Below are 21,724 nucleotides of genomic sequence, written 5' to 3'. Positions count from 1 at the left end.
GGAAGAGAAAGAGGGCGAGCTTCTCATTGTCAGGCTCTTCAGCAGACCCTAGAGGGAACGAAGGCTTCTCAGAACCCTCCACCTCCGCATCCTCTTCAGAGGAAGACGCCAGCCGTTTCTGCCTAGGTCTTGACCAAGTGGACAAACTAGTCAAGGCAGTCAGGGCTACCATGGGGGTAACAGACGCCAGACCTGAACGGTCAGCACAGGTCCTAATGTTCGGGGGTTTAGACCCCAGGAAACGTAAGTTGTTCCTGTTAAACGACAAGGTCCAAAATTTGAATAGAGAATGGAGGAAACCAGAAAGAAAGGGCTCCCTACCACCAGCCTTTAAACGGCGATATCCCTTTGAGGACCCTGTGGTGAATAAATGGGACAAAGCCCCGAAATTGGATGCAGCAGTGGCTAAGGCGTCCAAAAAATCCACTATTCCCTTTGATGACATGGTCTCTTTGAAGGATCCGCTGGATAAAAAGGCGGACTCCTACTTGAAAGGCACATGGGAGATGGCTGGCGCCCTGAGACCGGCGGTCGCAGCTACCTGCACGGCCAGATCTATGATGGTCTGGCTGGACCAATTAGAAACACAGCTAGTGGACAGAGCCTCGAGGGAATCTATCTTAAAAACCCTACCTACCATCCAGGATGCGGCAGCCTTTTTAGCCGACGCTTCAGCAGACTCTGCAAGAATGGCAGCCAAGGCCGCAGGGTTATCGAATGCAGCCCGATGGGCATTATGGCTAAAATGCTGGCCCGGGGATATCCAGGCCAGATCCTGGCTTTGCTCCATCCCATGTGAGGGAGAATATTCGGATCAGTCCTAGATGAACTCCTGGAGAAGATAAAAAAAAAAATTCCCTTCCCTACCCACCTTTTCCTATAGGCGTCCCTTTCCTAGGAAGAGATTTTTTCGGAGGAGGTCGTCCAGGGACAGGGGCAGATGGGAAGATAAGAAAAGAAAAGGTACCGGTTTTATGTTTGGAGGGGGATGCCAAGAAGCATCCCGTGAGTCCAAGAAACCTCCCCAATGACTAGAGGCCCCGGTGGGAGGTAGACTATTGGCCTTCTACCCAGCCTGGTCGCGGATCTCGAACAGTAACTGGATCCTGGGGTTGGTGGCCGCAGGCCTAAAGCTCGAATATGCCTGTATCCCCCAGAGCAGCTTTAGAGCCACTCCGCTTAGGTCTTCCTTGGCGGAACAGACTGCCCTAGAAACCGAAGTTATTGAACTATGCCAGAAGGGGGTACTGATAAAGGTACCAGAGGCAGAGATGGGCGAAGGCTTCTACTCCCCCGTTTTTGGTCCGTAAACCGGATATTTCATACAGGACCATAATTAATCTGAAGGCGCTTAACAGATACCTAGTTATTCGACCTTTGAAAATGGAAACCATCAGCTCCACAATAAAGTTGCTGTTTGAAAATTGTTTTATGGTGGTATTAGATTTAAAGGACGCTTATTACCATATACCTATCTATGCGTCTCATCAGCGTTTCCTTAGAGTGGCAGTTCATTTGGAGGGGATGTTGCAGCATTTCCAATATGTCGCCCTTCACTTTGGGTATAGCAGTTGCCCCCCGGGTGTTCACTAAAGTTATAGCGGAGGTTATGGCCCATCTACGGGAGGCAGACATCCTAGTAATCCCCTACCTGGATGACTTCCTTATTGTAGAAAAAACAGCAGTCCATTGTCTGGATCAATTGCAGAAAGCAAAATTGGCTTTGAAAAAGGTTAGGGTGGCTATTAAATATCAAGAAGTCCCGTCTACAGCCCATGAAGGTCCAGCAGTTCTTGGGCTTAATCTTTGATTCGCAGAATCAGCAATGTCGTCTTCCTCCCGACAAATTGGTCTGCCTACGTCAGCAGGTCTTGAACGCCTCCAATAACCCTTCCATGTCTCTCAGGAAGGCAATGTCCCTCCTGGGCTCTCTCTCATCCTGCATCCCCACGGTCCGGTGGGCCCAGTTCCATACAAGGGTACTACAGAGCGAGGTTTTACGCCACCAAAAAATCCTGGGCGGGTATCTAGAAGGTCGGTTGACTCTGTCCAAACACGCTTTGAGATCACTTGAGTGGTGGCTAGACGAGAACAATCTAGCCAGAGGGGTACCCTGGGAATATAACATAACCCGGGTAGTCACCACGGACGCAAGCCCTACAGGTTGGGGGGCCCACATGGGGGAAACCTTAATTCAGGACCTGTGGGATAGTCATCAGTTGGAAATGTCCTCCAACCTGAAAGAGCTAACAGCCGTAGAACAGGCAGTTAAAAACCTTCTTGTGTATCTACAGGGGCACCATGTTCGTATATTCTCCGACAATCAGGTTACCATGGCTTACATCAACCACCAAGGCGGCCCTCGGTCCAAGCCCCTGATGGAGGTAGCAGAACGGCTGTTCCAGTGGGCAGAGCAACATCTCCTGTCTTTAACAGCCCTGCGCATAAAAGGAAAACACCACGGCAGACTTCCTCAGCCGCAACCTCCTAAAGCAAGGAGAATGGTCCTTAAAAGCGTCCATCTTCAACCAGATAGTACAAAAATGGGGACAGCCAGAAGTGGACCTCTTTGCCACCAGAGGGAACAGGAAGGTGCCTCAGTTCTGCTCCCTGAATCCCAGGGAGAACCCTCTGGCAGTAGATGCTCTTTTAATCAAATGAGACTTCAGGCTGGCATACGCCTTCCCTCCCCTGGCTCTACTACCCCTGGTGATGAGGAAAGTCAGGAAGGACAAAGCGAGGATTATAGTGATCGCCCCGTTTTGGCCCAGGAGGGCATGGTTCTCATGCCTGAGGACCATGTCAGTATCCGACCCTTGGGTCCTACCAAACATCCCAGACCTCCTGTCCCAGGGCACAGTTTACCATCCTCTGGTAGCTGGCCTACATCTGACGGCGTGGATTTTGAACGGGCACTGCGAAGAGAGAAGGGGTTTTCCCCGGCCCTAATTAACACCCTGCTTAAAAGCAGAAAGCCGGTTATAACAAAAATCTACGTCAGGATCTGGAAGAAATTCCTTCAGAGCTCAGGGGTAGTAGCTGGACAGCCCACTCCCATAGCGCAGATCTTAGAGTTCTTGCAAAAAGGTCTGGATATGGGACTCTCCACCAGCACCCTCAAAGTACAGGTGTCGGCTCTTGGGGCACTGTTCAACTGCAACATCGCCAGCAACCATTGGATCAATAGGTTTATTAAAGCAACAGGCAGGTCCAGACCGATGGTGAGGAATAAATTTATGTCATGGGATCTAAACCTAGTTCTTACGGCCATGACAGAGGCCCCGTTTGAACCTATATCATCAGCTTCCACGAAAAACCTTTCCCTTAAAGTGGCCCTCCTGGTGGCGTTGACATCTGCCCGTAGAGTGAGTGACATCCAGGCACTATCTAGACTTCCTCCTTACATACAATTCAGGGATGATAGGGTAATTCTTACGCCCGATCCGGCATACTTGCCTAAAGTAGCCTCCAGTTTCCATAGAACTCAGGAGATAATTCTTCCATCCTTCCTCCCTAATCCTACGAACGATAAGGAAAGGAAATTACACACGCTAGGCGTTAGGAGATGTCTCCTAGAGTACCTGACAGTCACCGACCCCTGGAAAAAAGATAATGCCTTATTTATTTCCTATCAGGGCACTAGAAAGGGCCTTAGGGCTTCAAAAAGTTCGCTAGCGAGATGGATTAGGGAGGCCATTTCTTTAGCATACACCTCAAAAGGCAAACCAGCCCCTGGCAAGCTGAGGGCGCATTCCACCAGGGCCATGGCAACTTCTTGGGCCGAGAGATCGGAGGTCTCAATCGACCAAATATGTAAGGCAGCTACTTGGTCCTCTCCGAGCACCTTTTATAACCATTATAGACTAGACCTGGGTGCTTCCTCAGACCTCTCCTTTGGTGTCAGGGTTCTGCAGGCTGTAGTCCCTCCCTAAAGTAATTATTACTCTCTGAAATTCTCTCAGGTGGTGCTGTCATGGACGAACGAATAAAGTCGTAGTTACTCACCGGTTAACGGTATTTTTCGGAGTCCAAGACAGCACCTGTACATTCCCTCCCTTTAGTTTAATTTGGGTGTGCACTTCTTTCTCTTATATGTTCACGGGTAATTGATAGTCGTGTAGAGTATTGTATATAAATTATGCTATTAACCATTGCGGTCCTCTTGTGCTCTGTAAACCAACTGATGCATGGGAGAGGTGCCGCCCTTATGTATCTGTAGGATTTCCTGTTCCTGGAGGGCGGATCCCCTCTCTCAGGTGGTGCTGTCATGGACTCTGAAAAATACTGTTAACCGGTGAGTAACTAAGACTTTCCCTGTCCCTGGTGCTGAAAATCATCCCCACAGCATGATGCTGCTGCCACCACCATGTTTCACTCTGGGGTTAGTGTACTTGGGATGACGAACTGTGTTGGTTTGGCGCCAGACATAGCGTTTACCTTGGTGGCCAAAATTTTGGTCTCCTCTGACCACTGCACCTTCCTCGATACATTTGGGAAATCTCCCATATGTCATTCCACAAGCTTAAAACGAGCTTTAGAATTTTTGTGTGTAAGTGCCAATTTTTAGTCATTTCATCCCATAGATTTAATTTATGCCTATATTTTTCTCACTTCATCAACTTAGACTATTTAGTGTTGATGCATCACACACAAATCGGATTACAAAACATGGGTTGTAATATAAAAAATATTGGTAAAAAGCTAAGAGGGTGGATACCTTTGTAAGCCACTGTATGTATAGAGAGAAACTATTCCTTTTGGCATCATTATCTGGCAGCTTACCTCATTACCTCACAATACAAGGCTTTACAGTATTTCACGTTTGTCCTGTAGATCAGTGATTGCGTTCTGTGTTCTTGGTTTTATTTTATCTCTATACACTCGATCACTTCTTCTGGATCATTTCACCTGCATTTGACTAATTAAACATTTGCTTTAACCTGTAAAATCTCTGCAACAGTATTATTATATATGTGGCATAATCTTGTGTCGTCGATGGTATGATTTGATGTGTTGTGCCATGTGATGAATGTAACTAAAAACCCTTTGTCTATATTTGTTCCCCACTAGTGGCTTAGGTCAACGATGATGGAGATCCGATGACTACTTGGCAGCATAATGTAGCTTGTGGTTGTCCTACTAATCCTTGCTAATCTTCACGATACCACTTCATAAAGTTTGAGCAGTAGAGTTGATCAAAAAGATTTGCAGGTCCCTGGCCCAATGGCCATGTCGCTAAGCTAAGGCTGCCAGACCAGAACCCTATGAATCTTTTCCTACCTTTTTCTTATTAGAAGGCCCAATGCAACATCATGCTTGTGTCATGTGGAACGAATGATGTCGGCCAGCCTAATAATAAAAAGGCGCACAGAGAATGCTGAAGGAGGACGTTCATAGGGCTCTGGTCCGGCAGCCACAGACTAATCAACATGGTTGCTGGACTAGGGTACTACAAGCCTTTTTGTCAATAGTGATTTCCTGATTGAAATTGTTCCCAACGCTCTTCAAAGCATTGGTAAACTCTGTGGCCCTGCAAATGGTTCTTGTTACAATGTTTCCACCTTCGGACCATGTGAATGTACAATATCCTGACTATTAATGTGTTGCTAATCAGTCATTCTTGCAAACCGGGAAGTTAATTGCTTTCCAATTTGATTTCAGATGATGAGGAGATGGATGCTGATGGTGTCATCGATCCCGGGATGGAATATTTACCTTCTCCTAACATCTCACATTCAGCCCCTTTGTGTCAAAAGACTTTCAAGTCGTCTATACATGTGAAACAAGAAATAGAAAGTGAAGAGGAGAAACTGGATCGGAGTGAGGGTGAACTTCACAAGGGCCCATCTGCAGATAGATCTCGTGACAAGAGACGACCTCAACCCATAGTGAAGGATAAAAATAAAACTCCTCAGTACCACGCTATCAGCCTTTATGAGGAAAAGTTGCTCCTAAAGCGTCTGGAGGCCTGTCCCAGTGCTGTAGCCGTGACTCCAGAAGCACGGAGGCTGAGGCAGAAGCTACTTGTCCGTAAAGCTAAGCGAGAAAGAGGTTTGCCCCTCTTTGACTTGGATCAGGCAGTGAACGCCGCTCTTATGCTTGTCGGAGGGGTTTATGGAGCTAGGGAAGGGTCGGTGTCTCGGCTGGTACCCACAGGTCCGGTGTACAGGACGACAAGCAAGGACCTGCGAATCTTGGATAGATATCAGGTGAGAAGATGCTTGTAGACGAGTTTGTTTTGGGAGAAATATCTTGGAGATTGCTTTGTGAATGCTGAGCTTTGACAGAACAAGTTGGGATCGTTCCAGACAGAAGATGCTGTGGTGTTCGTGTAGGATCAGTGTAGACATCGCTATCTTGCCAAGTATTTTTGGTGTGCCTGATGAATGACTACCAGCACTTCTGTTTCCTTATTCAGATCATCTTCTGCCTTGTCAATTTCTACTTTTTTTTTGTTTCTGATAGACTGCAGTTCCCGCAACCAAAGGTGTCTGTCACTCCGCTATGCGTTTCTTGTATCGGCTTGGAGCAGCGGAAGATAAACATGCCGACCTCAGCATAGTTAGTCCCTACACTGCTCGCATTCTGAAGCCATTCATAAGGTAAGCGTTTATAGTTGCTCTACAGAGCGGAATTAAACAACATTTTTCTTTCCAATAGAAATTGATTTTTTTGTTACATAAAAGGTTAGACTAGTCTTATAAGGTGAAGGATATAGTATTGGTAATTGAAAAATGGATGGAGCTGTGATTGAACAAGTGCATCACTTCTCAGCGCTCCTGTGTCTGGCAATCCCGTAGACAGTGAATGGAGCGGTGGTGTACAAGCCCAACAGCCACTCTTTTCAGATGGCGGCTCTGCAGAGCCCTGTTCTCGGGAGCAGTGGGGGTCCCAGTGGTGGATGCCCAATGATTGGCCATTTATCTCCTATCCGATCAATCGATAAATAAACGATTACTTCATATATTGGTCCAATTGCTTCAATTTAAGTTGTAAACACATGTAATACAGTTTTTATCTAGCTGGAAAGCCTATTTAAACTCTGCCGATACTGCTATTTTTCTGCCTCTCCTGATAATAAAGGTGGGCTTGTGGTGTAAAGGTTGTAGAGTTTCTGTGAGCCCAATGTACAACTCTGCTTGGATCTCTGAGAAGAGATGAGAAAGGCCGATTGGAACCAACAGGTCAGATTGCTGAGTTTTGCCCGTCTATCTCGCCATTCCAGTATGGCGCACACAAATTCCTCCTACACACTAAAAATGCTTTTTGGGGGGGGCATTGTACATTTGGCAGAAGTTCGGTGTGTAGAAAATAATAGGATACTTCATATATTCCACTACAAAAAAAAAAAAAAAGAGCATGGTGCTAAATAATTTTTTGCCCATGAGTTTTGTATGTTACGCAGCACACTAACGTTATGATTGTCTCTGTACAATTTATGGAGCTTTTGTTTCCTTGTTGCTTTTGTTCTTTGTTTTTCCTTATTCTTAATGCACAGAATGCTCGGTATGTTTCCAGATATGCCAATTAAAGGTGTGTTTATGACAAGTATTGACGTTACCATTGCCCTTCCTGGTTGTTTCAGTCCTTGTTTTGTACCATTCTGTCCATGTAAAAGAGTAGTAAAAAATGTAAGTAGGAAAAAGGGGAGTTTTTTTTTTTTTAATTCTTAACTTTTCCAAAGCTCTTACTGGTCTCCATTTGTTTATATGCTGTCAGCGATTGTATGCCATAGATGTATGTAGCTACAGCCCACCACAAACCTCAGCAGTCACTTGTCATATTTTTGGCACCGCCTCTGAGGAATGAGCTTTTGACAAATGAGGCCAATGATTGGCTGCAGCCATCTAGCGCCTGTATGCCATTTCTTTGGTATGTAAACACAGACTATTGGGGAACCACTGGAGCACTGACTCTGTAACAGCCATGGATTTAAAAGGTGAGGATTGAGGATTTTTTTTAATTTTAAATATATTTAAACATATATACAGTAGTATTATAGCTAACAAATATCAATCATAACAGTGAACTATGTTATACACACATAATTTTTGGTAATATTCTGTTAAAGTAAGAAAAACCCACAATAATCACTGAAATGACTTCAAACCAACAGAATAAATTCTATATCTAATTTTCTAAATATCATCTAAGAAAATCAGACATTGCTTTGGAATTGTGATTCAATAGCAAAAAAAAAACAAGAAAAAAAAACAAGTTAATTAAAATGATGGTACTCCTAGAAAAGTTTGGAAATAATTTAACAATAGGGACATATGAAACTAATGTGTGTTTTGTAATTTGCATCACAGTTGTCTACAGACTTGTAATCAGTCAGTCTGCCTATTTTAAGGATGAAAAGTAGTCACTGTGCTGTTTGGTATCATATTGTTTACCACACCGAACATGCACCAAAGAAAACTAAGGAGAGAGTTGTCTCAGGAGATTAGAAAGTTATAGACAAACATGTTAAAGGTGAAGGCTATAAAACCATCTCCAAACAGCTTTATGTTCCTGTTACTACAGTTTTACTTATTATTTAGAATTTTAAGGTATATGGGACTGAAGACCACTGCGCTGAATTTGGCTTCAAGAGGAAAATTGATGACAAATTGAAGAGACGGATAAATAAGTATTGTGACCAAAGAGCCCAAAACAACTTCCAAAGAGATTAGAGGTGAACTGCAAAATGCATATTTACAAGCCACAAAGCTTCTGGTGGAATGTCCTTTTGGACAAATGAGACAACACTGGAGATTTTTGGAAAGTAACATAAGTTCTATGTTCACAGATGCAAAAATGAAGCATAAAAAGAATAGAACATTGTACCTACTGCAAAGCATGGAGGAGGCTAGGTTTTGTTTTGAGGATGCTTTGCTACATCTGGCACAGGTGTCTTGAATCTGTTTTCAGAGTACAATGAAATCTCAAGACTATTAAGGCATTCTGGAGAGAAATGTGTTGGCCAGTGTCAGAAAATTTGTCTGAATCACAGGTCCAGGTCCTCCAACAGGATAATGATCCAAAATGCAGCTAAAAACATCCAAGAATTGCTGAGAGCCAAGCATTAGACTACTCTGAAGTGGCTTCTGTGCACCCTGATCTCAACCCTATTGAACATCTGTTGAAAGAGCAGAAATCTACAGCCTGGAGAAGGCGCCTTCACATCTGAGACCGCTGGAGCAGTCTGCTCATGAGAGGTGGGCCACAATACCTGTGGACCAGAATTTTTGTACAGGTCATTTTCATTAGTTTGTTTTATTTTCACCTCAATGTCTGATTTTCATTACCTGATATTCAGTAAATTTATATTGAAAATTACTTTTGTCAGTATCAAGTTATTTCAATGACCCTTGTGGGTTTTTCTTACTTTAATAGAAGGGTACCGACAATTTTGTCCCCTTTTTTTCATGTCTACTTTGGAGACTTGATTCAGCACCTCAGCTGAACCCAAACTACCCTATAATAAGTCGTACCATTTAACAACTTGTTAACAGAAGAAATGTCCTTCTTTTAATGGCTGCCAGCCTACGAGGACTGTCCTAGACTCAAATACATATAATACTATATCCTGATTTAAAAAATAGTTTTTTTTCTGATGTTTCCCTTTAAATAGGTATGAGCGATAATACCAAAAAGTGCCCATAGACAAAAGGGGTGCTATTTTTTGGAAAAAATACTTTTTTTTTTTTTTTTTTATGCGCCTTCACAAACCTTTGGCTATAGACTGTAAACCGTGCCATAATGAGAGAGGAATCGTACATTTGTACAAATATGCTTAGTGTCTGGACAGTGCAAAGTTTTTGAGGGGAGTATTATTCTAGTTTTTAATCTTTTTATGCTTTTTATATACATCTATTTTTCTATCTTTCTCTTTCAGACGTGACTATGAGACCAGACCGTGCAGACTGCAGCTTTTGGCCCAAATCAGGGCTTATGCCCACAGAAATGATCCCAGCTGGGAAGCCGAACCACAGTCCCCTATTGACTATAGCTACGTCCGTCCTGGCCACGTCCCCACAATAAACTCCATATGCCATGAATTTTTCTGGCCAGGTAAGGAAGCAGTGTGACACATTTATTCTCATGGTCATGTTTTTAAAATTGCATTTATATTTCTTGCAACTTCTGAACTCAAATTGCCCAGTATCCCCTGCTGGCTCAGTCTGGTCATAGTTTACATTGGTAATTTTCACTTTGGATGTCTTTATTAACGGTGACATACTTTAAATGTTGTACAACAAAAGGCATTGCATTATAGAAGCCGAGCTGTGCGCTCCTGTCTCCGGATCTGTGCACTGTTCTGGGGTCTATAAATCGATTGTTGGGGTCTTAGGACACGAATCTTTGAAGGGGTATTCCCATCTCCAAAACCCTATCCCAATATGTAGTAGGTGTAATAGTAATAATATTAGCAAATACCTCTAATTAGAAATGTAGTATAGTTATTCTGATTCGCTATGTCGCTTACCCCTGGGCATTTTAGTAGCTTAGACATCCATGGTTATAACCACTCATATAGTGAGTTAATTGCTAGTGGTCGTAACCATGGATTACCATCTAAGGGTGGTTTCACATTAGCGCTTTTTAAGCGCACGCACGGCCGGGGGTAGCTCCGCCCCCGAGCCGGCTCTCTGCCCGGCGTGCCCGCCCCTTGCTTGTAGCGCCGCCTCCTAGCGCACAGCGGCGCCTGCGATCGGCGCACCCTATCTTTAGCATAGGGTGCGCAGATCGTGCGCAGGCCGTGCGCTAGTTGCGCTTTGACCTGCGTTGCGCACTTTTGACGGTGCGCCGTGCGCGCCAAAATCCGGAAAGTTTGACTTTGGCGCGCACGGCGCACCGTCAAAAGTGCGCAGCGCAGGTCAAAGCGCAACTAGCGCACGGCCTGCGCACGATCTGCGCACCCTATGCTAAAGATGGGGTGCGCCGATCGCAGGCGCCGCTGTGCGCTAGGAGGCGGCGCTACAAGCAAGGGGCGGGCACGCCGGGCAGAGAGCCGGCTCGGGGGCGGAGCTACCCCCGGCCGTGCGTGCGCTTAAAAAGCGCTAATGTGAAACCACCCTAAGTTACTGCAATGCCCTGAACATGGGGTAAGCGACATAGTGAATCAGAAGAACTATACTACATTTCTAATTGGAGGTATCTATTTATATAATTGCCTTGTAATGTTTTCATTTCCTGTTTTGTCCAGATGTCACCGTATCCCAGAATTCCAAGCGGAGGAAGTTCACCAACCGCCTTATTGGATCACCCAAGTGATGGGTGTCTCAATATGGAAATTGCTGCTGGTACCAACCTGTTGCATGGTACCACCAGCGGAACACCATCGTACCACACACTCACTCACACACTCATTCACACTCACGCAACCTCTTACGCGGTACCACCAGCGTAACACCGTCACAAACACGCTGCTGCCGGGATCAGCCGAATGATTCACTGACTGCCGCCATCTTTGTACAGGAGGAGCACATGCACCGTTTTAATGTGACCACCGCTGTCTGTCTGCACAAAGATGGCAGCGGTCTGATTTTACTGCGCCTGCACTTATTACGCGCAGGTGCAGTGAGTCATTCGGCTGATCCCGGTGGCAGATGCGCGACATGTCTACAGGCAGAGGAAGCCAGTCACATTAACCCCTTAATGTCTAGACCATGGACGTGCACAGTCCGTCATGGCCAGGTGTAAGTTCCCGCACCAGGATGGACTGTGCGCGTCCTGCCTTTGAACTGTCACTGTGTGTAAACACGCCGTTTCAGTTTAGTGCCGACAGCTGACAATACAGCAGGGGATCACAGAGGATTCATTTTGTGAGGTAAAATATTTCACTGGCTGTTTTTAAACAATATTTTACCTCACAAAATGTATCCTCTGCGATCTGTTGTAATGTCAGTATTGTCTTTTGCTTCCTTCCCTGCCCAGGAGCTGTATGTTTTGTACATGGTCAGACACAGGGGTGAGAGAGACAGAGCACAGGGGGAGACAGCTCTAACAGGACAGCACATTAGGGGAGAACACAGCACAGGAAGGAGAGGGACAGCAGACAAGGGGGAGAGCACACGGGGTAGACAGGTCAAAGAAGAGAGCACAGACGGGAGAAGTCAGCACATGGGGAAAGAGAGAGTGGGTAGGTGGGTGAGCACATGGGGGAGAGATTCTCAACGCTGCAAAGCCTGTCCCCGTCGTGACATTACCGCCCTCCAAATGCGATAGCAGCGGGCCTCCATCTAGTTTACTAATATTATTATTATTACACCTACTACATATTAGGATAGGATCCTGGAGATGGGAATACCCATTTAAGGCTATGTTAACTCGTTTAAGACTTGCAAGGCAAATTTGCATCAATTTACAGCACAGTGCACGTGAATGGGTTTTCAAAACCCAATACTTTGTGGAAAATATTTGCATGACATTGAGAGCACGCTGCCGATACGTTCGCTAATTTTCTTAGCAATTCTTTGAACTGGCATAGGGTAAATTCCACTGCCAAATCCACAGGTAACACCGATTGTGACCAAATCTGCAGCATACATTTTCTGCAACATGTGAACATGACCTAAAGCGTACCTGGCCTTCTCTAAAACTTTTGACTTGTCACAGTGTCAGCAGTTTTGATCATCAAAGATCCAGATGCTGGGAATAATCCCTAAAGTGAATGGGCTCTGTTCCTAGTTGTTTCTGACGAGTTCAGCTCAGCTCAGCCCTTCTGCCCCTTCACCTTAGTGATCACTGAGGGGTATCAGCACCCAAACATCCAGTCATCACATTTTTCACATATCACTATCACATAAGAAAAGTTACTCATTAATCAGAATGGTGAGGTGACACGTTCCTGTGTTTCCAGGTATTGATGTCTCGGAGTGTTTGCAGTACCCGGATTTCAGTGTGGTGGTCCTTTACAAAAAGGTTATTATTGCCTTCGGTTTCATGGTGCCCGATGTCAAATACAATGAGGCCTATATTTCTTTTCTATTTGTCCATCCGGAATGGAGGCGAGCTGGAATAGCCACATTTATGATCTACCACCTTATTCAGGTAACCAATGAATCCTATGTATTCTGTTCATCAGATCGCTAATTGTCTACAAGCTGCTGTAGACACCACAGGCACAACAAATCTTTATGTACAGTGGGGAAAATAAGTGTTTGATACACTGTCGATTTTGCAATTTTTCCCACCTACAAAGAATGGAGAGGTCTGTCATTTTTATCGTAGGTAACAGAAAGGGTTACCTGGACCCACCCCGACGTGTTTCGCCCACAACCAGATGAAGGAAGACACTGAAATGTGTGTCGGGGTGGGCGCATAACTGTGTAACCCCTTCTGGCTCCTATTCAGGTATATACAGTATTAAACTTCTCTAAAAGAAGTGGCCTCAAGACCATGTCAGACATAGCTGAAAAAGCGAGAAGTGAAAGTCTGAGTCTTCGAGACAACATGGTCACTCTTTCTCGAAATCCATTTCCATGTATGATTCCCTGTTCACGCTATAGTCACATTTTCAGTAAAGAGTCATAGGGGAGGTGCTAGTTCTCTGAAGAGTCACACTGGACTGTTCTCTCTTGGCCTGATAATGTTTTAGCTCCTCACGAATTCTTCATCCCATCCGAGGTCCTTAATGAACAGAAAAATATCATGTAGGAAAAGCAGTATGGTTTAGAGTTATTTAGGGCCAGCAATGTGAGGTAAGGGGATCCAAACACACAGGGTGAGTTCGGGTATTTCCAGAGTATAATGGTCCAGGACCCTTTTGTATGCATTCTGCTCGTATGCCTACCCGCGTGGATATTTTCCATAATCATCAGGTGTGGTAGGGTTATTTAGGTTTTTCATGTAGCTGTTGATTGTGCTGTAGGTATCTTTGATCTGTTCCTTTTTTGTGGCATTTAATTAATTGTTTTTAATGAAGTAAAGGTTTTTTAATTCTCTCACACCTCAGTTGTCTTCTGCCTCTAAAATCTAAGCTGCTTCCATTTTATTTTCCTTCCCAACAGACCTGCATGGGGAAAGATGTGACCCTACACGTGTCCGCCAACAATCCGGCAATGCTGCTGTACCAGAAGTTCGGATTCAAGACTGAAGAGTACGTCTTAGATTTTTATGACAAGTACTTTCCCATAGACAGCAAGGAATGCAAGCACGCTTTTTCACTGCGGCTAAGAAGGTGATCACAAGGACGACCATGACGGCTTTGGTTTTCTGCTTTTTGGCCACAAAATGCTTTAGGACACTTTAGAACCAGCAGCGGCCTCAAGCCCTGTGTAACAAATCTCTAAATTACCTTTAGTATTAGGGTAGATTCACAGTTTTTTATTTTTATGTAGTTAGGAGCTGAATCTGCTCCAGATCCACACGAAAAACCACTTCAATAACACAGGTCAACGAAAAAAATTTTTTTTTCTGGTGTCCAAAATATTTTAATGAATTTGGGGTATTTTTGGGGTGCTGATTCTGAATATGTCATCAGTTTTGCCAGATTGGCTCAAGTTTTTGAGATTTTTGGTATCTTATTTATAGCACTTGTTGGTAAATGCGACGCATCATCTCATTAATTTCTTTGGATTAGTACTTGAACTGAGCAGTTCTCAATATAGTTTTGTGTTAATTAGTGTTCTAAAAGTTTGTTCATAGCTTGATTTTTGCACTAACTTTATGTTGTTGTCTGTTTTCCAGTGAAAAGCATGAACTCATCATGAAGAAGTTGTCTTAACGATCCAGACTCATTCTGTTACATTTGTGGTGAATATACACTGCCAAAACATAGAAGAAACATAACACACTTCGTAAAAAAAGTGTATTTTGCCTATTTTGGGGTTATGCTTGGGGACCAAGACAAGTTTTGGGCACCACACATAGTGTGCAAAGCATGTATCGAATTATTACGAAAATGGAGCAAAGGACAAAGAAAAAGCTTCAAATTTGGTGTTCCAATGGTGTGGAGAGAGCCAAAAAATCATCATGATGACTGTTATTTCTGTGCAGTGCAAGTGCAAGGATTCAATAAGCATAAGAAACGAAAATGGGAGTAACATGGAATCTGCAAGAAGGCCTGTCCCTCATTGTGAAGATGTGCCTGTACCTGTGTTTACCATAAATAACAGTCATCATGATGATTTTTTGGCTCTCTCCACACCATTGGAACACCAAATTTGAAGCTTTTTCTTTGTCCTTTGCTCCATTTTCGTAATAATTCGATACATGCTTTGCACACTATGTGTGGTGCCCAAAACTTGTCTTGGTCCCCAAGCATAACCCCAAAATAGGCAAAATACACTTTTTTTACGAAGTCTGTTATGTTTCTTCTATGTTTTGGCAGTGTGTATTCACCACAAATGTAACAGAATGAGTCTGGATCGTTAAGACAACTTCTTCATGATGAGTTCATGCTTTTCACTGGAAAACAGACAACAACATAAAGTTAGTGCAAAAATCAAGCTATGAACAAACTTTTAGAACACTAATTAACACAAAACTATATTGAGAACTGCTCAGTTCAAGTACTAATCCAAAGAAATTAATGAGATGATGCGTCGCATTTACCAACAAGTGCTATAAATAAGATACCAAAAATCTCAAAAACTTGAGCCAATCTGGCAAAACTGATGACATATTCAGAATCAGCACCCCAAAAATACCCTAAATTCGATGAAATATCTTTGGCACCAAAAATGCTGTTGACCAGTGTAATCTTCCTAATCATTTCAGTGGGGAAGTAAAATTGTTCCAAAATTGACAATTGAATCAAGTGAAGGAGGAAAAATGCAATTAAAAAAAACTGCAATAACCTACACAAAAAAAGCATTTTTTTTTCAACTATGGATTTTTTTTGCAGAAAAAAAAAAACCATATAGTAAAACTGTGTGAACATAGCCTTACAGGTACAGCTCTGCTCTCGCTGGGATTTCTCGCATGGACAGTAGTTATTCTCCGAAATATTACTTGCAGTGTCCGATATGTGTACATGAATTGTTCAGTAGCACGCATCAGATTTATCATGGAAAAATGTATTTAGAAACCAATTTTGTTAAATAATGCAAGAAAAAAAAAAATCTGGTATTGCTAAGCTGACATTGCATATTCCTCATAAGGTGTAAGTTTGCCATGTCCTCCCAATGCTAAACATGACCCAAACCCACAAAGTACACATCACATGAACTATATGGTAAAATTATGGAGCTGGCGTCACCTTGCCGTCCATTGGCGAGGATAGTCCTGCAGCTGCATTTATTTATTTTTTTTCCCCCAACATAAAATGTAGGCGATAGTGATGAGCGAACGTGCTCGGAAAAGCTGTTATCTGAGCATGCTCGGGTGCTAACAGAAGGTCTTCAGTGTGCTCGAATCACATGTTCGAGTCCCCACGACTGCATGTCTCGTGACTGTTTGACAGCTGCAACACCTGCAAGGATTACATAACAAACAGGCGTCCGCGAGACATGCAGCCACGAGGACTCGAACATGTGATTCGAGCACACCACCATATGGAAATAGTTTATTAAGGACGGATGAAGTTGGGGCCACACACCTGTATATATTTATGGCTATCATTAGCGAATTTACATTTACAGGTAATGATTTGGCTGTAAAGAAGGTCCCCATAAGCACCATTTAGGTATGTCTGCGGCTGGCACCCAGATGGGATTACATGGCAAATTTTAACGTTTTGCCGCTACAACAGATGAATGGTTTATGTGAATATACTCAATATAAGGGAATGTTGTCTAAGCCAAAATAATGTGACCGTTTGCCAACAGCTCGATCCCAGCTGTATTTGCATTGAATTTTCACCATAGAATATAAATTTCCATAGCTGTATACATAATAAGTAATGCAGCCCCTTCAGCTCATCCATACAGGACCCAGAGGTTCCAAACACATATTGATAGTGGAGAATGTTAGCTAGCGTAGCCTAAGGACAGACCATCTATTGAAATCATATCATGGGAATTAGGCTTATGCTTTCCAGTCTGTGGGCTGCATAAAGTACGAGCTGAGACCCTGATTTCAGCACTTACTGGACTCCATGCTGTAGTTTTGATAAAATACTGGATTATTAGTCCTCTTATTAAAGGAAACAGGTTTTGCAAGGACCCAAAATCATACGTTTTAATAAGTGTGTGGACTGAGAAAACTCTGTTGTGATGACTGGCAAAAACACTTTGACCAGTCCCAGCCTCGGGTGATCTTATTGTGTCCTCTTGGCTTTACTGACATCATCTGTCCTGTCCCTTGTTATAACATCAGAGCAGGATGTTGTGCATCTGCTCAAGAGAAAGAGGGGAACAGTGAAGATGATGTCAAATATGCCAAAATGGTGTCATTACAGCACCAGAGGCCGGGACTAGTCCGGGGGAAGAGACGTCCCACGAGACTTGTCGTGGCTAATTAGCCAGTGGCTTTAGTGTTTAGTTTTCTGCTTGTAGTCCCGTGGGCTTCAATATCATCCTACATTTTCGTGGTTGATTCATGTTTTAAAGAATTTTATTTTACTAGTCAGTACCCCAGTCCAGACAACATTTAAAAAAAATATTGTGTGATCGTCATTTTTATGTTACCATATATGTGGGATTTTACTATGGATTATCCATAAACCTCAAGAATAATATGACAGTCGATTGAGGCTCATTCATTTCAATTCAAGTGCTTGGGTCAAGTGTCCATTGTGTAAAAACTAAAAGGTGTTCCTACAAGCTATCATCTGTCCACTGGATGGGCGATAATAGCTAGATTAGTGGGGTTCTGTATGCAGAGAATACCACTAATTACATGGACGCCGTCAGTCTTGGCCTGATGCTTGATTCAATGTTTTAGGCAGCGCTGAAGATCTGTCTGTCATTTAGAGATGCGAGACCATCCCTCCATTCTGGTGGGCAGTCTAGGTCATGGTGGGTTTCCACCATCTTGGCTACTCTCATCTATCTAGTGGGAGCCACTTTCAAGTATTTCCATGTTACTACAGACACATTCATTGTAGATGCTGATGAAATATCCTCTCATTTGAGGACTTATGTTCAAAATTAATAAATTAACTTGTTTACTTTTGTAAAACATTCTGCTTTTGTGGTTCATTGGGTTTTGTGCATCTTTTTCATCCAAAAATGGGCCAAAGTTAAAAAACAAACAAACAGAATTATGAGGTCCCTAAATGTTTTTGTCTTGTGTGGATGTATGGAAAGGTTCCATGGATTCAGGAGCCATGTAGTACTGGCTTATAATAGGGATCACATTACTTTGTGCCCTTGTTATACCTCTGATTTTAGACCTATAACAAAGGTATTCAATGCTTCACAGTGGAAAGATGATGAGTCGTGAAGGCAGCACATGGAGAACAGGTGCAGAATGTGGAGTTGTGTAGTCCTATAAAAGGACGGCACAAGGATTTGTAGAGACAAATATAATAAAAATGAAAAATTCACAGATTGGCAGCTGAGACCCAATATACATCTTTAAAGCTGACGAACCCATTAGTGTGGTTTTATTGCTAAAACGTTGGAACTGCTTGAGTAATTTTAATAGATTTTCCATTTATTCTACAATTCAAAATTTTCATCACTCTTACCCTAGGCTGTGTTCCTTCGATGAGCTTTTGGTGAGTTTTTAACGTTGCTGATTTTCTGCACCTTTTTTTCACCTATTAAGTAAGATGGGTTACTTGCATTTTTAGGAAAATACTCCACATCAAAAATTCCCCAAAATCTCGTAGTGGGAATGAACCTAAAAGGCCTCACTGCTGCTGTTTGGGTGTCCTGACACGTGTGTTTCCACTTCTGTGTGGTGACTGTCACTTGAGCAGGCTGGATAATCATGCCATGCTACATGTCTAACATAGCGATATGGATGACGCTTGCGTCTTTTTGAAGGTGCGGCGACCGCAACAAAATGCAACACATTGCGTTCGGCGCAGGTTGCCGTACTGTCAAAACGACGCATGCGGAGGCATCCGCATACATCGGCACGGCCTGCATACCCAATGCTAAAGATAGGGTAAGCAGGCCGCATGTCGACGGAGGCGGAGCTGAACGGAGGAGGCGCAGCAATGGGTGGTGCTTCATGGAGGAAGTCCGCAGCTCCTCCATACGCTAGTGTGAAACTAGCCTTACACTGCCAACGTGACAATGTCCGTAGTTTATTGATTAAAATCCTTCTGACAGGTTCACCTTAAGGAGAACCTGATGTCTGATACATACCTGATTCATGGGCAGCATGTATCAGGCACTGGCTGTGTAATCTCAGCCATATATGTTTGACTCTGAAATGATGCAGCATTTCAGAGAAAAACATACTTTAAAATCTAGTGCCAGTGGGTTGAGAGAAGCACCTGTCCGACTAATCTCCAGCAAGGATGGGTCCCCGGCGCCCTCTATCCACCTGCTATTAGTGACTAACTGTTCTCTCCCTATACGTGTGTATAGGTAGAGACTAGTGATAAGCGAACGTGCTCACTTAAGGTGTTGTCCGAGCATGCTCAGGTGGTAACCGAGTGATTTTAGCGTGCTTGAATAATATGTTCGAGTCCCTGCGCCTGCATGTCTCGCAGCTATTCAACAGCCGCAACACCTGCAGGGATTGCCTAACATCGTAGTTAAACAAATAATACTGACTTTTGATGGTTTTTCTCCAATCTTGGCTAGCTTCACCAACTTTTTCAAAATTGGTCTGATCTTTACCTGTAGGGAACCCGATTGAGGGCAGATAACAAATTCATTATAATTCATGCCATAAGTGACATCAGAAATACATGTTCCTTGTGGTGGGGCACGGCAGTTGAAAGATGCACCAAATTCATTAGAAGGTGCACACTTCACTCCACTCTTCACTGACATGTAAAACGCCATTCTCGATGAGTTTGGGCCTTTATGTTTAGAGACTTCTTGCTTTAAATTAATGGGAAGTGCAGCCAGTAAGGAAATTGGGTAGAAAAGTCATAGGATATAAAGGTTCATGTATTAGTTTCAAATGGTCAGTGAGGCATGTATTGACCAAGATGTAAGAGGAAGTGACCCGTTCCACATCAGTGCCTGGCAGCTGTCTTACTCCAGGGGTGTTCTTCTAAAGACAGAAGCTCTTTTCCCAAAGAAAGGCAAACAATTGGTAATGAGCCCACAAAGCAGCAAGGTAAGAGCACATTACACACGTTTATTCAGAATAGAAAGGCACCAAATGCATATCGCATGGAATCAAGGCAGATCACTTCTGGATTAAATAACCATGATTAGAAAAAGAGTATACAGGTTTGTCATTGGAAATCTCGGATCAGAACACATCTAGACTGATGTTTTTTGGCTTGGTGAGCTTGTCCAACATGCCTTGCCCCAACTTGGAGGCAAAAAGTGAGGAGATTTGGTCATTTCCGCTCTTCAGGGCCAGGTCATAGGCTGTCATCCCTTTAACATTTTTCTTTTTAATACTTGCATTGCACCTAAGAAGAAAAAAAAAAAAAAAAAATGGTAGCGATGATTCCTCAACACATCATGGGAGACTTCATATGTGAAAACACTATCTGAGATCACAAGGGCATACGTTTCTCTAACCTTGAAAATCCAGGAATTTTGCAAAGGTTATGACATGGATTAGGAAAACTCAAAAAAGGGCAGTACTACACATGCATATATAAATGTCATCAATACACGGTGAGTACAATAAAAATATATGTAAGAAGTGTGGGTATATATACACTGCTCAAAAAAATAAAGGGAACACAAAAATACCACATCCTAGATATCACTGAATGAAATATGCCAGTTGCAAATCTTTATTCATTACATAGAGGAATGCGTTGAGAACAATAAAACATAAAAATTATCAATGTAAATCAAAATTAATATCCCATGGAGGTCTGGATTTGGAATGATACTCAAAAGCAAAGTGGAAAATCAAATTACAGCATGATTCCACTTCAGTGGAAATGCCTCAAGACAAGGAAATGATGCTCAGTAGTGTGTGTGGCCTCCACGTGCCTGTATGACCTCCCTGCAACGCCTGGGCATGCTCCTGATGAGGCGGTGCATGTTATCCTGAGGAATCTCCTCCCAGACCTGGATTTAAGCAAGAGTCATCTCCAGGACAGTCTGTGGTGCAACTTGGTGTTGGTTTATGGAACAACACATGATGTCGCAGATGTGCACGATTGGATTCGGGTCTGGGGAATGGGCAGGCCAGTATATAGCATCAATGCCTTCATGCAGAAACTGCTGACACTTCAGCCACACGAGGCTTAGCGTTGCCATGCATCAGAAGGAACTCAGGCCCCATATGGCTTCACTGTGTGTCTGAGGATCTCATCCTGGTACCTAATGGCAGTCAGGGTACCTCTGACTAGCACATGGAGGGCTGTGTGACTCCAAAGAAATGCCTCTCCACACCATTACTGATCCACTGCCAAACCGGTCATACTGGAGGATGTTGCAGGCAGAAGAATGTTCTCCACGGCATCTACAGACTGTCATATGTGCTCAGTGTGAACCTGCTCTCATCTGTGAAGAGCACAGGGTGCCAATGTCGAATATGCCAATCTTGGTGTTCTCTGGCAAATGCCAATCGCCCTGCACGGTGTTGAGCTGTAAGCACAACATTCACTTGTGGATGTCAGGCCCTCATGCCACTCTCATGGAGTCTGTTTTTGACTGTTTGAGCAGACACATGGATGTTAGTGGCTTGCAGGGCTCCGGCACTGCTCCTATTCCTCCTTGCACACAAAGGAGGAGGTAGCGGTCCTGCTGCT

The 21,724-nt window shown here is 43.5% G+C and overlaps 2 protein-coding genes across 7 annotated transcripts in view; one reads left to right on the top strand and one right to left on the bottom strand.

Annotated features, from left to right (window-relative positions):
- The window catches only part of KAT14 (lysine acetyltransferase 14), a 33,063-nt gene extending 18,381 nt beyond the window's left edge, over window positions 1-14,682 (top strand). For both annotated transcript variants that reach the window (XM_073557448.1, XM_073557447.1), the window contains 5 exons: window positions 5,662-6,209; window positions 6,466-6,602; window positions 9,881-10,056; window positions 12,848-13,038; window positions 13,998-14,682. In XM_073557448.1, the coding sequence (XP_073413549.1) occupies window positions 5,662-6,209; window positions 6,466-6,602; window positions 9,881-10,056; window positions 12,848-13,038; window positions 13,998-14,171 (1,226 nt within the window). In that variant the 3' untranslated portion in view covers window positions 14,172-14,682. The remainder of the gene's footprint in view (window positions 1-5,661; window positions 6,210-6,465; window positions 6,603-9,880; window positions 10,057-12,847; window positions 13,039-13,997) is intronic.
- Window positions 14,683-20,119: 5,437 nt separating this feature from the next.
- The window catches only part of DZANK1 (double zinc ribbon and ankyrin repeat domains 1), a 114,345-nt gene continuing 112,740 nt past the window's right edge, over window positions 20,120-21,724 (bottom strand). For all 5 annotated transcript variants that reach the window (XM_073557440.1, XM_073557439.1, XM_073557438.1 and 2 more), the window contains one exon: window positions 20,120-20,422. In XM_073557440.1, the coding sequence (XP_073413541.1) occupies window positions 20,257-20,422 (166 nt within the window). In that variant the 3' untranslated portion in view covers window positions 20,120-20,256. The remainder of the gene's footprint in view (window positions 20,423-21,724) is intronic.

The sequence above is a fragment of the Dendrobates tinctorius genome, unplaced genomic scaffold (genome assembly GCF_039654945.1).
Source record: "Dendrobates tinctorius isolate UK_male_01 unplaced genomic scaffold, ASM3965494v1 ptg000250l, whole genome shotgun sequence".
Classification (NCBI taxonomy): Eukaryota; Metazoa; Chordata; class Amphibia; order Anura; family Dendrobatidae; genus Dendrobates; species Dendrobates tinctorius.
Note: the sequence above shows the minus strand (reverse complement) of the source record. Positions and strands in the feature narration are given on the sequence as shown.